The 21,224-nt window shown below is 42.8% G+C and overlaps 2 protein-coding genes across 6 annotated transcripts in view; both read right to left on the bottom strand.

Moving 5' to 3' along the window:
* Agbl2 (ATP/GTP binding protein like 2) overlaps positions 1–4,417 on the bottom strand; it is a 33,992-nt gene extending 29,575 nt beyond the window's left edge. For 2 of the 5 annotated variants that reach the window (XM_029473250.1, XM_029473266.1), the window contains exons 1-3: positions 4,252–4,341; positions 3,952–4,049; positions 3,489–3,552 (exon numbers count right to left, since the gene is read on the bottom strand). In XM_029473250.1, the coding sequence (XP_029329110.1) occupies positions 3,489–3,552; positions 3,952–3,987 (100 nt within the window). In that variant the 5' untranslated portion in view covers positions 3,988–4,049; positions 4,252–4,341. Of the gene's footprint in view, positions 1–3,488; positions 3,629–3,951; positions 4,050–4,251 lie in introns of all 5 variants that reach the window. The other 3 variants (XM_029473247.1, XM_029473249.1, XM_029473254.1) reach the window with 3 other exon arrangements.
* Positions 4,418–6,576: 2,159 nt separating this feature from the next.
* The window catches only part of Fnbp4 (formin binding protein 4), a 34,558-nt gene continuing 19,910 nt past the window's right edge, over positions 6,577–21,224 (bottom strand). The window contains exons 11-17 of the mRNA XM_021155628.1: positions 20,562–20,695; positions 19,401–19,585; positions 11,432–11,748; positions 11,177–11,321; positions 9,735–10,087; positions 8,282–8,439; positions 6,577–8,069 (exon numbers count right to left, since the gene is read on the bottom strand). Coding sequence (XP_021011287.1) covers positions 7,979–8,069; positions 8,282–8,439; positions 9,735–10,087; positions 11,177–11,321; positions 11,432–11,748; positions 19,401–19,585; positions 20,562–20,695 — 1,383 coding nt within the window. The 3' untranslated portion in view covers positions 6,577–7,978. The remainder of the gene's footprint in view (positions 8,070–8,281; positions 8,440–9,734; positions 10,088–11,176; positions 11,322–11,431; positions 11,749–19,400; positions 19,586–20,561; positions 20,696–21,224) is intronic.

Raw genomic sequence — 21,224 nt, 5'->3', positions numbered from 1 at the left:
ATGGTTGTGAGCCACCATGTGGTTGCTGGGATTTGAACTCTGGACCTTCGGAAGAGCAGTCGGGTGCTCTTACCCACTGAGCCATCTCACCAGCCCAAGTTAATCATTTTTAAGGGCATTTAACTTGTATGGCAGTTTGAATGAGAATGGTTCCCATAGGTTTATGTGTTAGAATATGTTATGATACTTCTTGGGAAGGACTAGGAGGGATGGTCTTGTTGGAAGAGGTGTATCAATGCGGATGAGCTTGAGGTTATAAGAGACATATACCACCAGGTGGTGGTAGCCAAGCCTTTAATCCCAGCACTTGGGAGGCAGACGCAGATAGATTTCTGAGTTCTAGGTCAGCCTTGTCTATAAAGTGAGCTCCAGGACACCCAGGGCTAGCCACATAGAGAAACCCTGTCTTAAAAAAAACAAGACAAAACAAAACAAAACAAAATAAAAACATCAAAACCACACCCATATACATAAAAAAATCTTAAAAATTAAAAAAACCAAAAAGTTTTATTAAAAGACATTAAATAGGGCTGGAGAGATGGCTCAGCGGTTAAGAGCACTCACTGCTCTTCCAGAGGTCACGAGTTCAAATCCCAGCAACCACATAGTGGTTCACAACGATCTGTAATGAGATCAGGTGCCCGCTTCTGGTATGTCTGAAGATAGCTACAGTGTACTTATAATAAATAAATACCATTTGAAAAGACATTAAATATTTAAGCAAAAGAAGAAACACATCCAGATCTTAGATTCCCCACTACTGAAAATTTATCTCAGGATGCAGATCTCTATAAAGTCAGGACAGCTTTGGTTGTCCCAAAACTCACTGTGTAGACCATGCTGAGATTAAAGGCACAGATCACCATGCCTGGCAAAAATTTATATTTTCTTGGAAAATTTCATTTAATCTATAGATTTAATCCAAGTGCAATAAGTTTTGTTGTTTGTTTGCTGAGACGGTGTTTTAAACATGGTAGAAGTCTAGATAGCTTGACCTTGCTGTGTAGCCCAGGAGGTCCTCAACTTGCACGTGTCTTGCAAGTGTGTAGCTATGCATGCACATGTGTGCACATGCAAGTGGAGGCATGGGGTTGGCATTGGGACTCACTCAATTGTTCCACCTTGTCCACTGAGGTAGCCGTTCACAATTAAATGCAGAACTTGATGACGTGTCTAGTCCTGCTCGACAACTTGCTCTGTCTATGCCTTCCAGTGCTGGGATTACAGGCGGGTCGCCAGCCCACCCACGATGGTTTCTGGGGATCCAAATTCCAGTGTTCACTGTGTAATTGAGGATAACCATGAACTTCCATCCTCCTGAATCTGTCTCCCAAGTGCTGGTGCTATCATGCCTCCATTTATAAGATGCTGGTGCTCAAAACGGGGATCTCAACTATGCTAGGGAGGCACTCCACCAACAGAGCCATATATGTATATATGTATATATGTGTGTGTATATATGTATATATATTCATATCATATATGTATGTGTATATATATATATATATATATATATATATATATATATCTTGTGTGTGTGTGTGTGTGTGTGTGTGTGTGTGTGTGTTTCCCTTGAGACCCTGAGACAGCAGGATCTCTCTTTGTAGTCCTGGCTGTTGTGGAGCTTGATCTGTAGACCAGGCTGGTCTCAAATTCTTAGAGACCTGCTAGCCTCTGTCTCCTGAGTGCTGGGATTGAAAAAGTATATACCACCATCACCTTGACCCCCAATATTTTTTATCTATTTTTATTTTTTTAAAGATTTATTTTTTAAAAGATTTATTATTATAAGTACACTGTAGCTGTCTACAGATACACCAGAAGAGGGCATCAGATTTTATCACGGATGGCTGTGAGCCATGTGGTTGCTGGGAATTGAACTCAGGACCTTTGGAAGAGCAGTCAGTGCTCTTACCTGCTGAGCCATCTCTCCAGCCCCAAAGGTTTATTTATTTATTATATATACAGCATACTGATGGCAGGTATGCCTGCAGGCCAGAAGAGGGCACCAGATCTTATTATAGATGGTTATAAGCCACCATGTGATTGCTGGGAATTGGATCTAAGGTCCTGTGGAAGAGCAGACAGTACTCTTAACCTCTGAGCCATCTCTCCAGCCCCTAATATTTTTAAAATTAAAATGTTGGGCAATGGATGGTTCACAGCCAACTGTAGCTCCAGCTCCAAGGGATTCCACACCCTCTTCTGGCTTCTGTGGGTAATTACACATGTGTGCACACACACTTACATTGCACATACATAATTAAAAGTTAAAAAAATGAATCTTTAAAAAAAAAACCCAAAACATTTCTCCTAATAAACTACAATTCTGCTTTAAACAAAAAGGTAGTATGTGGTCATAGTACATTCAAGATTCAAGACTGGGGCTGGCGAGATGGCTCAGTGGGTAAGAGTACCCGACTGCTCTTTCAAAGGTCCGGAGTTCAAATCCCAGCAACCNCATGGTGGCTCACAACCATCCGTAATGAGATCTGATGCCCTCTTCTGGTGTGTCTGAAGACAGCTACAGTGTACTTAGATATAATAGTAAATAAATCTAAAAAAAAAAAAAAAAGATTCAAGCCTGACTTGCCCACCCCCCTCGCCCCTACATCAACAAGTAAGTAAATAAATAAATATATAAATAAAAATAAAAGATTTCAGCCAGGCAGTGGTGGCGCACGCCTTTAATCCCAGCACTTGGGAGGCAGAGGCAGGCGTTTTTCTGAGTTTGAGGCCAGCCTGGTCTACAGAGTGAGTTCCAGGACAGCCAGGGCTATACAGAGAAACCCTGTCTCAAAAAAAACCTAAATAAATAAGTAAATAAAAATAAAAGACTTCGAGGTTCTGGGGATTGAATGTAGCTCTTGGGTAATGTTAGACAAGTGTCCCACCACTGAGCTACAACCTCAGTTCCTAAAGTTTTTTAATGTCACAAACTAATTTTAAAATGTACATACAGGGGACTCAAACGCAGCTTAGCAGAGTGCATGCACTGAATTGAACAGAAGTTCTATGTCCAGAATCAAAAGAGAAAAAAGAAGAGAGAGAAGCAATGACTCAGGAAAAGGTGAAACCCTTTTGAAGAACAAGGTGATAGGAAACAACTGTCCAGAGATGAAGACTATCAGAGCTGCACATAACAGTGCAAGAGGCTAAGACAGGAGAGTGAGTCCCTTAGCAGTCGGACTACATAGTGAGACTGATGTAAAAAGGAATCTTCCTTAATGTCGTGGAGTAATTCAGAGCTGGCAATTTATTAGTGCATCAGTAGAAAAACAGGCCAATAAACTAAAGAGCCTAGAAGAGACATTTGTACTTTTGCATATAGTAAGTCTGTCTCTTGACAGAGGTGGTTCAGTTCAACTGGGAGTAGGAAGCACTTTTTTAACTAGTCATCTAGAAACAGCGTTCCAGTCTCATCCAAACAGTTCTTTCAGTAAAAGCAACAGTTCAACCCGCGGATGCTGGAGAGAAGGAAGTGTTACCTTTGAAATATCCATAATACTGGAGGTGATGGTGAATAAAGTCCTCATAGGGATCAGGAAGATTCTGTGAAAGAAAAGCCATCTCAAGCAGAGCATTCATTCAGATGACACTGACTTCTTAACCCAAAGCACCAAACATGCTGCATAGGATACGGGAACAAAACAAGCAAAAGCCAGGCAAATAGTGAATTCTATTTTGGGAAGCATAATCTCCAACAGGTCTGGTGGCAAACACTAGTAATCCCAGCACCAGGGAAGCAGAGGTAGGAGGAGAACACAAGTTCAAGGGTAGTCTGGGCAACAGAATGAGTTCCATGCCAACCTGGGCTAAAGAGCCCATCCTTCCGCCACCCCAAAATCCAACTACAAACTAAACCTCCAGCTGGACCAGCATGCCACCACAGTGAACCTTCTGACTTTGGATTGGGTTTCTGCGAAGTTATCGGAAAGAGAGTGTACCAACCTCCTGCTTTAGTTCTGTTTCCAACGCCGGGAACATGTTACTGCCGCATAGTATGATGTAGGCGAGTTAGTAGCACCGTACCCAGCTGCAATATCTGCCTGATTTCCAAACAGTTAGCTGATTACACAGAAGTTACAAATCCCCGTAGGAAAAGTGAAAAGAAACCTAACCAACCACCACTGCCAACAAATAACACCAAATCTGCAGGTCCTGCCCTTTCACACCCACAACCACTCGGGGGTAAACTCTTGCCAAGCGGGCGTCTTACGAAAGGAGAGGATGGTGGTTGCCAGCACGCACCTGAGGAGCTGGGGCGCTCTGCGTGTCCCCACGCCTGGTCCACTAGATTCACCAGGAGCCTCGCTGGCCCCATGCTTAGCTTACGCTGAGAACAGATGCCCAACACCAGGACGCCGCAGAAAAGGGAAAGGAACCGGGTTGGGGGCACGCGCAGAGTCGCCTCAGAGCAGTTGAAAAGGAAAGGTCAGGGGTCGGAAGCGAGAGCCCTGGAAACGTTCAGTTCTGAGCGCCCTGCCTCGGAGTGTGGACTGCCCAGACGCAAGCCCAAGGAAGGACAGAGCAGAAGTTTCCACCGGAGCCCGCGGGGTGACACCGCGCTGCCTAGCTACCCCTTCCCCGCAGCTGGTCCCCGGGCCGGGTGGACGCTGCAGGAGCTCCCCCATCTCTCCACTCTCACTCTTTCTGCAGAGGCCAGCCTGGAGTCCTGTCCACCCCAAAGCTCCTCGCCCCCCTGCCCTCCTCTCCCCTGCCCCCCTCTCCCCCTTCCCGCCCTCCTCGCCCCACCCCTGCCACTCTCCTCACCCCCTGCCCTCCTCGCCCCCCTGCACTTCCTGCCCTCCTCATTCCCTTCCTGCCTGGGATCCCCTGCTTGTCCCCTGCCAACTAGGGCGCTCTTTCGCAGGCCCAGTCCCTCAGCTCACCTGCTGGAGTTTTCTGCGAGGACCCTGGGAGCCTAGCAACCGGGAGCCAGAAGCGGAAGGAGGGCAGGACCCCGCCCTCATCTGTAAGCTGCAAGCCTTGGGATGTCAGGCAACTTGCGTTTCACACTCCAATGGTTTACTGATTCAAATTTCATCTCAAACTTTACAGACTCAGTCTGGGAACTGATGAGTAGAACAGTGCCGAGGACCTTCACGTTTCTACTTTCGGTAGTTGTAGGTCATTTACTTTGTTCAAGGGCCTGAAGCTTCCATTCCTTTGGGGGCTGGTGAGGGTTAGAGCTGTATGTAGCAAGCAACCAAACGTTATTTAAAAAGAGCAGATACGCTCGGAGAATAAGAGGTCAGTCCTAGAGAGAAGGAATCAGGTTCATTCTAGTTTACTTCATTTCTTCTCCCTTTGACAAACGTAAAATGTCCTTCCCCCATCCCTGCCTTGTCTTGATTTGGTTTAAAATAGGAATTATTCCTTAAAAAAAAAATTGTGTGTGTTCGCCTGGAGGCTAGGCTTCAGATCCCCAGGGAGTTAGATACCTGCAGTTGTGAGCTGTTTGAATTGCTAAAGGGGTGCTGCTCTAAGAGCAAGTGCTTTTAACCCCTGAACAATCTCACCAGCCGCCTCCCCTTCACTCTTGTTTGCATGTGCAGGATTAGTGGGCATGTGTACGTTAATGTGTACGTTAAACACTTTATGGAGTCAGTTCTTCCTTTCTGCCTTTGCATGAGTTTCAGGGACTAACTCAAGTGCCAGGCAAACACAAACCTTCTATACTATCTAGCCAGCCTTTATTTTTAAACATTGTTTTAATCCGGGTGCTTGTTGTGAGTGCAGGTGCCCGCGCGCTGAGGTCAGAGGTCTCCCTAGAGTGGGATTACAAGCGACCCGATGTGGTCTTGTGGACACTGGAAACCAAATTTGGATCATCTGGAAGAGCTTTCAGAGTTGAGCCCCACTGTTACTTGAGACTTGTTCAAGGACTTGTGTGAGTCTCCATCCACTAAATGACCCTATTGTCTAAAAGTAAAGATGTGCTATTTTAAGGGCAAATCTCCTCAGAGCTGAAGAGATAACTCAGAGGCAAAGAGCACTGGCTGCACTTCCTGAATTCAAATCCTAGCATCCACCTGGTGGCTCACAACTATAGTCTTATGGGATCTCTCTTCTGGTGTAGATAGATGTATATGCAGACAAAACATCCATATACGTAAAGAAATCTTTAACAAAAAGTTAAAGAGTAATTGACTCATAAAAGCTGGGCCCACAATCCCTCAATTAAGCTGAGACAGGCCAGACAGATTAGCACACTAGAAAGACTGTCCTCCTCCCAACTACACTGTTATCAGATCTTTAGTCTCTACCTTCTAGATATAATGAGGGAAAAAATGTACACCAAAAAAACTAGTTAGCAAAACTAGTTATAAGCAAAGGTGGCGAATGAGTGAGACCACCCAAAAGCTGGTACACCCGACTCCTCATGCACTCAGCCAAAGGGACACTGAGGCCAAAAGCTGGTCCACCCGACTCCTCATGCACTCAGCTGTAGGGACAGAGGACAAAAGCTGGTCCACCCGACTCCTCACGCGCTCAGTTGCACGGGACACTGAGGAGGCTGCTGCTCTCCAGCAATTCCTACCAGCCTGGAAAACTGCTAATCAAGACAAAAGCTTTAACAGCTATTTGATAATCTTTATTTGTAGAAATTTACTCTATGCAAATTACAAAACAATTTTATGTACAAAATGGGCATCCCAACAGCGCATGATAAATAAAATCTAATACACTATAATTTTTACAAGTAAAAAAAATTGAACTGCATAGGAATATACTAGAATAAAATCCAAACTATTATCTTTGGTTAACTACTGTGATTATAATCTTAAATATCTATTACTTTCCATAATCAGCTTTGTATTACTTAATAAAAAGCTATAAAGCACCTTTTTCCCCCATATTACATTGTTTCTAGGACTTAAGTAGGTCAAATATCAGCTATATTATTAACAGGGTACAAGCTCCAGAAAATGGCACCATCTTATCGGGATTTGTAACTTGTGTGTGTGTTTCTTAAAACCCTGTCTTCCTCTCTCCCCAAGCCGCCACTTTCCTGATGTTCAAATGTCAGTGTATGTCTGCACTAAGTCTGACTGGAACAACTAAGAAAGGGCACACACTAAGTCCTAGTTATGTAGGGTAACATGCTTAGAAGAGCAAAAGGATAACCAATGAGAAGTATAAAAAGAGCTTTATTGGTGCATATATACAAATTTACAATGTCAGAAACTGGAGAAATACAAACAGCTTTAAGACACAATTTGCTTTTCCCTTCAGTTTAAAGTGACCTTTCCTGATTGTGATACAACAGAAAGTACACAACAGTGAACGCGTCTTAAATACTGGAATCTTATGGAGAACATGTCCACACATAGAAGGAAGGGGTATTTCTGAAGTGGGTAAGACGATGAAGACAATACACAAAGTGGCTTATTATACTTATTGCCACATACTTAGGGGGGAATTTCTCAAAACCAAGGATCTAAACACCTGATGCTGCTGCTCCTGCCTGTGCTGCAAAGCGAGCATTCTAGGATTGCTGAGAACGACTCTGTGTGTGGCCATCAGCACAGATCAACACTTCAGGGGAGCAGACTTGAGGAGGTCAGAAAGAGATCCTGATGGTCAAGCAAGGGAGGATACAGAGCTGCCTTAATTGCACTTGTTTGGAGGAGAAGGGAGGGAGAGTGCCACACTAGAACTAAACAAGCCTCTACTGGGCAGGAAAGCCCTTCACTTTTGCCAGCAAGTTCTATACAGAGATTTCGTGCCCATGACTCACATGTCTGACTCATATCTAACATGCTAAGTTTGCCAGTGTGAGAATAAAGACAGCCAGGTCAAAGCAATTCCTCATTTCAGCAAACAGAAAAACTACATTTCATAAATGGACAACTTTGTATGCACGCATCCTTGCCCAGGAAATGTATATGTTCTTCTTCATAACATTTTACAGTTCATTTGACAACAGTTTAAATCTGGTTAAGACTGAACATAAAACAAAACAAAATGAAAACTATGTGCTGGGAGCCATTTTCCTTCTCTTCAGTCTTGCTCGCCAATCCTCAGGAAGGGCTTCAAAATTAGCATTTCTTTCTGCCAGGCCACTGTGAAAACAATTTGCATATTATTACTTCATTGGAAAGAAAGAGAACTGAACTCTATAATTGAAACTGAAAATTGGATCTCACATCCATTCAGGAAAATGTTTCAAGTTTCTCAGTCAAAGTAATGTGTGGTGTGTATTCTCCATGAAGGGCTGTAACTTTAAGACTAATGCCACAAGCCTCTGCCCACATCTGTGACAGCGCCCTCTTACCTCACCAGCTGCTGCTGTTTCCATTCCTCAATTCGCTTCTGTGCAGTCGATTCCCGGTCTTCTTCACTGGAACTTGAATTATCTTCTTCATCTAACTCCCGCTGGATACTCTGCCATTTCTTTACCAAGGATGGCATTTTAGTTTTACTTTTCTTTGCCTAAAACAAAGTGGTGGATTAGTGAAATGCAATACTGAACAAGGAAAGACATCCTTTACAGTGGAGACTAAGATCTTCCCCTGAATCCAAGGAATAAAGATGATCTCGGAAGTGGCGGAAAGAAGGTTAAAAATGGTTTGTGTGCAGTGTGCAGGTGGTATGACGTGGCTGGTGCCCTCTTAAACTCACAGCAGCTGTATTGCCTACACAAGACTGGGCCTGTCATGAAGGGGGCAGGAGTTGATGGGGCCCCATTTTTTCCTGAGGATTTATACAGTTAATAGTTGATGGAGGAAGGAGAGACATTATTTTTGGTGGTAATGTGCTCATGCTCCTATAAACTATAAAGCTCACTGTCATAAGATAGAAGCTGGGCATGGTAGTGCATGCCTTTAATTCTAGTACTCAAGAAGCAGGAGACGGATCTGAGTTTGAGGCTAACCCAGTTTACAGAGTGCAATCCAGGACAGCCAAGACTATTCAAAGAAACCCTGTCTTGAAAACAAAAGACATAAAGGTAGAATGTCATGTGTTTCTGGGGAATGGGGATAAACAAAGAATGTAGACAAGTTGGAGGAGAAAGGGGGTTTGTGGGAGAAGAAAAAAAAGTAGCGGGTGCACGTGAGCGTGCTGAAACCACATTATAGATTAATGCCATGTACTAGGTTTCATAGTGGGGGCCGAGGAGATGGCTCAGTGGTTAAACGTACTTCCCGTTCTTTGCAAAGGAACTGAGTTTGGTTCCAAGTATTCACATCAGGGGTACTTAAGTCCTAGAGACTCCCATGTTTTCTCTGGCCTCTGCAAGTACCTGTGTGTACACAGGCACATATACATAAATAGGAGGGAATAGATAAATTACTTAATCTTTTATCCATTAGTCTATTTACTTGACTAATTGGGGAAGGCAGATGGTGGCACACTGGGCAGTTAACACTGGCTGTTCTTCTAGAGGACTTGGATGGAATCCACAAAGGACCTCAGTGCTGGGATCTACTACCCTGTCTCTGAGCTCCAGGGATACCCGACTCACAGATATACATGTATGCAAAACACATATATGAGAGTCTTTTTTTCTTTTTATAAGACAGGGTTTCACTATGTTGCTCTGGCTGTCCTAGAACTCAATATGAGGCTGGCCTCAAACTCACAGAAATCCACCTGTTTCTCCCAAGTACTGGAACTAAAGGCATATGCCACTACTGCCTGGCAATTAATTTATCTTTTAAAAAATAATTATTTCTGCTATGTGAGTATCATCACCTTAAACATTTTTTTAACTGAAGAAGACTCACCTTATCTTTCTTCCCTTTTCTCGTCTTCTCTGGCGGTGGCACTTTGGGAGCTGGTGGTGGCGGTGGTGGTGTAGGTGTAGGGGGAGGAGGTGGAGGTGGAGGTGGTTCTACAACAGCAGGTGCTGCCATAGTTCCTCGAGCCTGAGCTGGCTGCAGCGATGGAGTAGTCACTCCAATTGGGACAGAACATTCAGCATAACTCATAAGCGCAGGCGCTGCTGCTAGTCCAAGGTAATTTGACTGCAGGCTCATCCCTCTGGCCTGATGACCCACTCCTGCTGCTGCATGGCTAGCAGATACTGCTTGGTGTGCCATCCCAACAGCCTGGTGTGCCATTCCAACAGCTTGGTGACCTAACAAAGGAAACAGAAAAGGAAACTATAAAAAGGATACCCTGCAATGAGAGAAGGAAAAAGAAACTAGGAGTTAAATCACAAAATGATTGCAATATACTTTTTCCCTTAAAAATATGACATATTTGCTAACTGCAAAACATTAACTTTTGTAACTGGGCATGGTGTGCATGCCTTTCTTATTCCGATATCTGAAATGCAGAAGCAGGTGGATCTCTGAGTTTGAGGACAGCCTGGTCTACAAAGCCAGTCCAGGACAGCCAAGGCTCTGTTACACGGAGAAACCCTGTTTCAAAAACCAAAACCAAAAAACGGTAACAAAACCCAAAACAAAAACAAAAACAAAAAACCAACTTTCAAAAATAAGGAAACATGCAAATGTTTAAGGGTAGCTTTTTAGTAACTAGAAATATAAGTAGTATTTTCTTTTTTAAGTTTTATTTTTTTTTATGCATGTGAGTACACTGTTGCTTTCTTCAGACACAAACATTAGATCCTATTACAGATGGTTGTGAGCCATCTTGTGGTTGGTGGGAATTTAACTCAGGACATCTGGAAAAGCAGTCAGTGTTCTTAAGCACTGAGCCATCATCTCTCAAGCCCTATAAGTAAAATTTTCAATTAAAAGTCTTCTGTCTTAGTCAGGGTTTCTATTCCTGCACAATCATGACCAAGAAACAAGTTGGGGAGGAAAGGGTTTATTTAGTTTACAGTCCTACACTGCTGTTTATCAACAAAGGAAGTCAGGACTGGAACTCAAGCAGGTCAGGAAGCCGGAGCTGATGCAGAGACCATGGAGGGATGTTACTTACTGGCTTGCTCCCCTGGCTTGCTCAGCCTGCTCTCTTATAGAACCTAAGACTACCAGCCCAGGGATGGCACCACCCACAATGGGCCCTCCCACCCTTAATCACTAATTGAGAAAATGCCTTACAGCTGGATCTCATGGAGGCATTTCCTCACCTGAAGCTCCTTTCTCTGTGATAACTCCAGCATGTGTCAAGTACACCTTCTAACTTTTCAACTTAGAGCATCTAATGCTGGAAACATGATATATTGAGAAAAACCCACTTTAATCATGATGCTTACCTGCAGCTATAGCTGACTGGCTATAGAGAACTGGAGAACTACCAATAGTGGCTGATCTCTGAACTACTGCAGTACTCATTTCTGGAGCCTTTCTCTTTACTGCTTTATTGGGTGGAGGACTAGAGGCAGTAGAATCAACTAAACTCTGAAACAAAAACATTCTAGTTAGTGCTACAAAATAAATCCTTTTGAAGTAAAGCATGCCAATCACTGCCCAGCCCCCATGACCACATTGAGTGCCAAGGGCATCATTACCTGGCTGGTTACAGCTGTGGTCTGTGTTGAAGGTTTCAAAGGAGTATCCTCCTCTGTTCCGGGGGCAGGAGGCTCCTCACTTCCCTCGTCCTCCATTTCTACCTCCTGAATCTCACCATCTTCTAATGGTGGGGGTGGAGGAGGAGGTGGAGGAGGAGGAGGTGGAGACTCCGGGGGTGGAGGTGGGGGTGGCGGCATTTCCAGAGGTAATGGAGGTTGAAGCACAGGTACATTTGACTGGAGGAGGGTCCAGAATGGAGTAAGTGGCATGAGTGATGAAGAAACTTGACCAGAAAATGATTCTTTACAAAGAGAACCTGGAAAACAGACAGTAGTCAGGAGGAAAAAAAAAACTCAAGACAAATCCTTCAAAGCTAATATTCATGCGAAAGTTCATCTGACCAGTAGAACAGACATCTGTACCAACCTAGGAAAACTAGCTAGCTCTCCCATAATCAAAATGTGACTCAGCAAGCCACCGATGCCACTGAAATACTGGGCAATTCAACTCAGAAATTACTCTAGGTTAAGGTTGATGCTGAAATACTAGCTGTATTCTTTAGGTCCAGATTTATAAATAAAAATAAATAAAAATTATGAGAAACTCAGTCATCCAAATCTGTACATTGGAAATTGATCTTATTTGTGTGTTGTGTGTGGTGAAGTATGTGCCTGTGTGTACAGGTGCCCTTAAAGACCAGAAGAGGGCAGTAACTTGTTGGATCCCTGTGGGGCTGGAGTTAACAGGCAGGTGTGAACTGCCTAATGCGAATGGTTCTCTGCCAAAGAGAACTTGCTCTTAGCAAGTTCAGCCCCTAGAATTTTTTTTTCAAACATGTATTTCAGCATATAAGATGGCAACAATTCTCTGGAGAATTTTTTTTGTTTCAAAAATGAAATAAGTAAATTGTATATCTGTAATACTCATTTCGTTTTATTATTACTGTTGTTTCTCAGTAGGCTAGTTAAGTGGGATGCCACAGTGAAAACTCATTCAAAACAACAAATTTCACAAAAATTTCACCTATTTTGGCTAACCTGGATTACTAGTTTTAAAAATTCATTTGCAAGATGCAACTGTGAACTCCCATTCTTTCATATGTATGTATTACATTTGCTTAATCATAGCAGCAGAAAGGGAAGGAAGATTTTATTTTTGTGATGAATGAAAGGAAATTTATAGGGCAAAATGTCAAAGTAAACAATAATTGAGACTGTCAAGTGTTCAGAGATGTAGAAGATTTGAAATTGCTGCTGCTTTAGCTTGAAAAACTGTATGAAATGTTCTCAAATTTCACAAACACTATTCCTGAAGACTGGAGTTTCTTTCACTGCTGGGTAAAGCTTTGCACAGATCAGAGAAAACAGGAGGGTATACTTACTTGTAGCCTTCCCCAGCCCTCTTTATCGTCAATAGGGAGGTTTCACAATATATGGGGCTATTAGATATATATCCCGGGAATGCTGAGGGGATTTTTCTCCCTAAAAATCATAGAATTTAGGAGTAGAAGAAACATGAGAAGTCATCTCAGTCAACCTCCTCATTTTAGAGGTAATGAAACCCAGGTAAGAGCTCACTCATCTTAGGCTGACAGAGCTTCAGGCCAGGCCAGGGGTAAGAGATCAGGCCTGACTCTTGGCCTAGTGCTTTCTAGTCAACTAAGAATGCTTGGAGATGTAGAAGCTTAAGACCTTTAAAAATCTAAAATCTCACTGCTGATACATAGATGTAACAACCTGTCAAAATTTATTCTCGGGCTGGTGAGATGGCTCAGTGGGTAAGAGCACCCGACTGCTCTTCCGAAGGTCCAGAGTTCAAATCCCAGCAACCACATGGTGGCTCACAACCATCCGTAATGAGATCTGATGCCCTCTTCTGGTGTGTCTGAAGACAGCTACAGTGTACTTACATATAATAAATAGATAAATCTTAAAAAAAAAATTTATTCTCAAAACTGACTTAAATAAGGGCTCCATTATGGAAGACGTCAGACGAGGGTGAAGGCCACGCATGCTGACACTGACCTAGTCAGCCAACGGCACCCACTTTTTAGAGTGGCTTTGTGAATGGAGCAGACAGGTAATATACACTGTATAAAAATACTGTCAATTCACACTACTTTTATAATTACTGAGCTATTCCTTTTTGCTGAAGGACAGTAAAACTTTTCCACTAGAAAGCATGAATGCTGTTTTCAGCTAAAAGAACTATGTGTATGACTTTTATCTTTTGGTTAACTTTTTTCCTTGTATTAGTGTTAAGTAATACGAATACAGTTATGTACCAACTTTCACACAGTAACATTTTAGAAAAGACTAATTTTACTAAATAGTATGCATAAAGCTATAAATCCTAAATTATGAAACAGTATAACAAGATTTCAACAGAGCAAGGCAATAAAATAAAGCATTAAGCACTAAAGATGATTAAGTTAAGAATTAAACTTCCTTCTACTAAATTAGCTATGCTACATGGAGAATGAACTGGGTCAGCCTTGAGACACAGGCAGTTTTGGCTTCAGGTATCATGACAGTGACATGCTGCTAATCAAATCAATGCGAGGGACCACAGCAGGCCAGGGTTAATAAAGTGGTCTGTGACCCAGCAAAAGCAACCCATCACCTGAACCTAGTCTACGTGCTATTTGATTAAACTGCATCTGATGTGAGGGCCGTGGATGGTGCTCAGTTTGTAGTATGCTAGCCTAGCATGAACAAAGCCCCACGTTCCATCCCACTGCATAAAACCAGGCACAGAAACATGCACCTGTGACCTAGTCCAGTCCAGGTGGAAGAGGAGAATTGTGACTTCAAAGTCATCCTTAGCTACACAACAAGGTTCAAGTCAGCCAGAGAACCATTAGATCCTGTGTCAAACCCTCCCCCCCAAAAAAACCCCAAATCCCCAAAACAAAGACAAGTCAAACACACCCACACCACCACACGTACACACACACACTTGTAAAATTTAGTAACATATACAACTCAAATCTCAAGCTCCTAAATTTACTCAAACATAAAAGCTGTTTCTCAGACACCATTGATAGCTTTTTGTGTTTTTGAGACAGGGTTTTTCTGTGTAGTCACCCTGGAACTCTGTAGACAAGGTTGTCCTGGAACTCTGGATCATCCTGCCTCTGCCTCCCAAGTGCCTAAATTAAAGGGATGTTGTCACCACCACCCTGCAGTAATTTTGTCTTTAGCTTAAGCACAAAAAAGTTAAAGCTGCTTTAGCTGACATGGTAGCACAAGCCAATAATCCTAACACCTGGGAAGCTGAGTCTGAGCGAGCCTACAATGCACAATAGGATTCAACCTCAAACAGCCAAAAGCAATGGGTCTGGAGGGCTGTTTGGCACAGTGGCTAAGATGGTCTGCTGTTCTATCCTGAGGACCAGGGCTTATCAGATGCTGGCACCCACATCAGGTGGCTCTCGGATGCTGCTTCTTTTTTTTTTTTTTTTAAAGATTTATTTATTTATTATATGTAAGTACACTGTAGCTATCTTCAGACACTCCAGAAGAGGGGGCCAGATCTCATTACACATGGTTGTGAGCCACCATGTGGTTGCTGGGAATTGAACTCAACGACCTTTGGAAGAGCAGTTAGGGCTCTTAACCGCTGAGCCATCTCTCCAGCCCCTCGGCTGCTTCTAACTCTATGGTTTCAAGTGATCCATGACCTTCACAGACATATAAGTAAAAATAACCGCTGGGCAGTGGTGGTGCACATCTTTAATCCCAGCACTCCGGAGGCAGAGGCAGGTTGATTTCTGAGGCCAGCCTGGTCAACAGAGTGAGTTCCAGGACAGCAGGGCTATACAGAGAAACCCTGTCTCAAAAAAACCAAAAAATAAATAAATCCAAACTCGGGCTGGAGAGATGGCTCAGAGGTTAAGGGATCCGATGTAATGGGATCCGATGCCCTCTTCTGGTGTTTCTAATGACAGCTACAGTGTACTCACATACACTGTAAAATAAATAAATCTCTAAAACAAAAACAGAAAACTTTTTTTGAGTCAGTGTTTCTCTGAGGATATCCACTTGCTTCTGCCCCCTGAGCGCTGGGATTAAAGGTGTTTGCCATCACTGCCCTTAATTTATAGGCAGTCACACTTTACTAACAATGAAGAAATATCATCTCACCTTCAGACATGATGCTCTATTATATACTGAATATTGAATTCAATTATATACATTGAACGAGGACTAAAAGTGAAGTAAAACTTATTTGACACCTCATGGAGCCTCACAAATGCTAAGCATATACTATTACTGTGCTAATACCTCTGGACTCCCAAGTTTTCTTTTTTTTAAAAATTACATTTTGTGTGTATTATTAAAAACAACTCAGTTCTCTCTGTGCAGCTTGTGGGTCCTGGGTGCTGAACTCCGATCACCAGGTCTGGCAGCAAGCACTTTACCCACGGTTCCCTCAGTTTTCTTTCTATAAAAGACAGTCTTAGGGGCTGGGTGTGGTGGCACACGCCTTTAATCCCAGCACTTGGGAGGCAGAGGCAGGGGGATCTCTCTGAGTTGAGGCCAGCCTGATTAGCCTACATACGGAGTTTCAGAACAGCCAGAGCTACATAGTGAGTTCCTGTCTCCAACCCACCCCAACTCCCAAAGAAGGAGAAAAAAGGACAACTTTATTCATTGCTTTGCCAACAAAAACAAGTCCATATTAATATATTATCATATTTATAACCTTAGAAGGGAACACTATTGGTTTTAAATCTTTTTGGCCTTGATATAAAATTGGATTTAGACTAAGTTCTCCAGGAATGCAGAAGTCAGTTTTATCAATGGTCTCCTTCTAGTTTCAACTTTTACTGCAAGAATGGCTTTCAGAGCTGGGTGTGGTGGCGCACGCCTTTAATCCCAGCACTCGGGAGGCAGAGGCAGGTGGATTTCTGAGTTCAAGGCCAGCCTGGTCTACAAAGTGAGTTCCAGGACAGCCAGGGCTACACAGAGAAACCCTGTCTCGAAAAACCAAAAAAAAAAAAAAAAAAAGAATGGCTTTCAGGTAAGAATGGCTGGAGGTTTACCTTTACCATACAGCATCAACTGTGTCATCAATAGGATAAAACAGCTTAATGCCTGACATTAAAGCATTAAATAAACAAACACACATGACACTGTTAACTGTACAGTATCAACTAGAGGATATATAAAAACAAGACATCATAGGCGAGAATCCCAATTGGTGGTGTAGGCCTGTAATCTCTGCACCTAAGAGGTGGAGGCAGAAGGATTGAAAGTTCAAGGTCACCCTTTTCTTATCTGTGTGGGAAGTTTGAGAAGAGTCTGGGGTCTGTACAAAAAACTAAGATAGTGGAGTGGTCAGGAATGGGATCACTAAAGTCAAGCCTCAGTTCACTATCTACTACATACACAAGCAGTAAGTCCTAACTTATACTGTCACGCACTGCAAAAGTCAAGTTCTGAAATGAGATACAGTAAAACTCAGTCTTTTTACTAAACTCTAAAATTACTATAATCTCTGAATTTTAATTTTAGTTGAACTGATGTTATATTAGGCTACTTAATGATGTTAACAAGATCATTTGGGATATGACTGCAAACTTTTTGACAGGAGCGAGGAACAAAGCACTTGTGTGTGCTGGAAATCTCTGTGTGTGTATAGGGGTGGGGGGTAGGTGTGGGGTGGTGTTCCACCAGGCTATCCTCAAATTTGAAATCTTCCTGCCTCCGTCTCTTACATGTTGATAAAATGACCTATATACCATACTGACTAAGTCAATTATAAGTTTTGAGTCCTTTCTTAGTGGGCAGACCATGATTAGCCTGCATCTCTGGAAAGTGGCCTTGTGTCAAAGATCAGGAGTACAGCATTTTTAAAGACAAAGTCACAATTATATTCATGCTCCAGGAGGTTACATTAGTGAAAGACTCAGAATAAAGCCTAGTAACATCTGCTTTCTTTGCAAGGCTCACAACATCTTCCAGCCACTGCAATGGTCTGAACAATGGCCAAGGTCACAGACAGCCCCAGAAGGGTCACCAAGGCGAATGTGGTGCTGGGCACGGAAGGCTGAGTAGTGGCTAAGCAGGCACAAAATACTGCTGGGACAGAATGGCAGTCCCTCAGTCATTTTACTGAAATAAGCCATGTATGTGTATGTGTGTATATATAATATATATCCCCCAACAATCTTCTTGTCTTCAAGTGTCACTGTAACAAAGAGCTAGCAGTCTCTCTTTTTTTGGAGGGGGGGGGGGGAGGACAGACAGGGACGACAGGATCTTGCCACAAGTCTCCTGGCAACATCAGACATAATCACAAGAGGTCCAGACAGGAAAATCTCTTGTTTAAGGCCAAAACCTGGGTTATAGAGTAGTATCTTGTCAAAAACAACCTAAGCAGTGGTAGGAACATGAGCTAATCCTGAGTTTACTTCCCAGTACCACTCACAAAACAGAAAAGACAGAAGAGAGGGAGGTAAGAAGGAAAGCAAAGGAGAGAAAAAAACAAGACTTGGCAAAAAATTTATTTTCTTTTATAAATTGTCAAACTATGTGACTTCTGAGCAGCTGACTGGATCTCAGCATAGACTAAGGAGCCCACTTATTTATTTCAGTGAGTGGGGAGGCACCCTGGAGAGATAGCTAATACCCCTGGATATTTTTCCAGATGAGCTGTGGCACCCACTCCACATCTTACAATCACCTGCAGATTCTGAAGAAGTCTGCTTGCAGCTCTTCTGGCCTTTGAGGTGGCAAGCACCAAGCACACACACTGTATATGGTGCAAGCATGACAATCTGAGTTCAATCAGTACCAACCATGTTATACAAACACACAAAGAATCTGGATGTGGCCACAGTCTACCCACCACTTGGGAGGCAGAGCAGATGAATCCTGAGTTGGAGGACAGCCTATATAGCAAGTACCAGATCACTGACACAGTGAGACCCTGTCTTAAAAAGTGAGAGAGGCATGTGTGGTGCCTGCTTGGAATCCCAGCAGAATTGAAGCACAGAAGGTGGACCAAGTCCAGATCAGTAAACTTAACATCATCAAGCAATTCCAGGTCTCAGTGAGAGAACCTTTCAAAAAATGTGTCTGGCTTCAGAAGTGAGATATAAAGCTGGTAGGTCTCTGCTTGGGCATTCGGGGGGGGGGGGGGAATCACAAAACCATTACAATTCCCCTAGGACTATCTTAAATGGGAAGTTTTACCCATTTCTGATCAGATTATCTAAAAATACCACTGACAAACTTAAATCCCATTGACTGCTAGAATAGATTCTACTTCTATAGCTTTTCTTCCTATCATTTTGATTTATACTTAATAAGAATACTTAGAAGACTAGTGAAAGTCAGAAATGAGGCCAAAATATCAAGTTGTATAAAACGAAAAGCCATCCTTATTTTTACTTCACAGATCTGGAAATTCCAACGCCTAGTCCTCGCATAGCCATTCCTGTCTTTCTCTGTTACATGAAAGAAGTATCGTTATCTTTTTTTTTTTTTTTTACATTTTTAAATTTTTTATGAGTTCACATGAGAGTAGGACATCAGATTCTATTACGGATGGTTGTAAGCCACCATGTGGCTGTTGGGAATTGAACTCAGGACCTGTGAGAGAGCATCCAGTGCTTTTAACCACTGAGCCATCTCTCCAGCCCTATGAATTATTTTTGTTTGATACATAAAATTTGTACTTATTAACAGAGTACACAAAACATGTATTAATATTCAGTGCATGAAATATTTTAAGATCAAAAGGTAGTATTTTATTTTTTTACTTTGATGGCAGACTGATACATTAATTCCTTTTAGCTTTTAGGACTTAATTCCTTTTAGCTAACTCGTGTGTTCTCACAGTTTAAGTTGGACTTCAATTAGCATGTTATTCCTATGCTATAAGTTGTCCTATAATAAAAAAACTGATGTTCTTTTCTCTAAAATTATTGTTCTACTAGAACAGAATAAACTGTCTTACCTGTGGGGTTCTCCGAGGATTCTGTAGAATTTGGATCAGTGCAGGTTTTGTCTTTCACGGTCAGCTTAGGCAGACTCTCATCTCTAACTTCCTGTGTTTGGCTTTCTTCCTCCTCCTCACCATCTGGGAATTCCCACTGAGACTCGCCCGACTGTTCGTTTACATAGAAATATCGTCTATGATCCCTAAATCACAAGAAAGAAAACCCATGTTTTAACATCTGTTCTCCTACAGACACACTTCCATTGGGTCCTGTCCCAGGACAGCAAGCAGTCTGCTCTCACAGGGACGAACCTCTTCTTATGGACTGCTATTCACAAAGGCCACAAAGAGCTTTGACAATTGTGGATGAAGAACCCAGGATAACTCAAAGCTATTTGCACTGCCAGCAGCTCTGTGAATACAGCCCTTCGCCCTCCAACAGATGACTTGGAAATCATTTGTTTTGTTTGTTTGGTCTTTTTTTTTTGCCAATGTAAAACCAGGTTTCAAGTGTCATTAATGAAGGGACTCAGTTGCCTAGAACACTAATTTCCCTTCCAAAGAAGAGAACATCGAAGTGAAAGGTGACTCTTCCCCTCTTGGACCGTGGAATTCATTTCAAATTCTTGATATCAAACACAGTGAAAGCTAAAGAGAGGGAGAGGATCTGGGAGCTGAAAAATAAAAGAGCAAAGATTTCAAATAACGAAAAAAAAAAATCAAGAAAAGCCAAATATAAAAAGAAATGTTTTCATCTGACCTGCTGGCAGAGGATAGTAATCTTGCTCTTCATTCACTTCTGCAGTCACGAAGTTTTCCTGAACTTCACCGAGGTTAATCAGGAGTAGTTGCTTCCAGAGGTCCTGTAAAGCGCACAGAGCTCTCGCATGCGCTTAACCCCCAAGCCCGCCCTACTCCGTGCAACACTCTGGAGAGTAAAAACCGGCTTTGTCCAATCTTGGGAAAAAATCTGTTACATGGAACACTTTTAAACATTGCTTTTTGTTTTTCCGAATGTGTGGCTGGCCAAAATCTGCTTGCAGGCGCTTTGCCTGCCCAGCACCACTAACTGCAGCTGCTCAGTCTCCAGCCAGGCTGTCATGGCGTCAGGTGGTGGTGATCACAAATCATGTCTGAGATGTCAAAGGTGAAAGGTAAAAAGGGGAGAAGAGTGCGTACCTGTCCCAGTGGCAGGACCAGCCTTTAGGAGTGGCGTTTATTTCATACTGTTTTAGCTGTTCTGCAGCATCCTGAAGCTTTCGTTTTAGGTAATTTCCATTGAGAGCCCCTNCCCGCCAGTCTGCAATTCGAGTCTAGAATCAATAGAGAATTAATTAGAACTTATGCCAGGGACTCTTTTTTTTTTTTTTTTTAGGTTTTTCGAGACAGGGTTTCTCTGTATAGCCCTGGCTGTCCTGGCACTCACTTTGTAGACCAGGCTGGCCTCGAACTCAGAAATCCGCCTGCCTCTGCCTCCCGAGTGCTGGGATTAAAGGCGTGCGCCACCACGCCCGGCATGCCAGGGACTCTTAAGACTATATCACGTCAGGCAGTGGTGGCACACACCTTTGATCCCAGCACATGGGAGGCAGAGGCAGAGGCAGGCCGATTTCTGAGTTCAAGGCCAGCCTGGTCTACAGGGTGAGTTCTAGGACAGCCAGGGCTTTACAGAGAGACCCTGTCTTGACAAAACAAAACAACAAAAAAAGACTGTATCACAATGCTCTAATGGAAGATATCATCTTAATTAAAATGTATGTCTATTAAGGTGGTATTTGCTTTGATTAATAAAGCGTTACTACTACCTGGAGCTGACAGTTCAAATATGAAACCAAAGCTAAA

The sequence above is a fragment of the Mus caroli genome, chromosome 2 (genome assembly GCF_900094665.2).
Source record: "Mus caroli chromosome 2, CAROLI_EIJ_v1.1, whole genome shotgun sequence".
Taxonomy (NCBI): Eukaryota; Metazoa; Chordata; class Mammalia; order Rodentia; family Muridae; genus Mus; species Mus caroli.
This window is presented reverse-complemented; position numbering and strand designations above follow the sequence as displayed.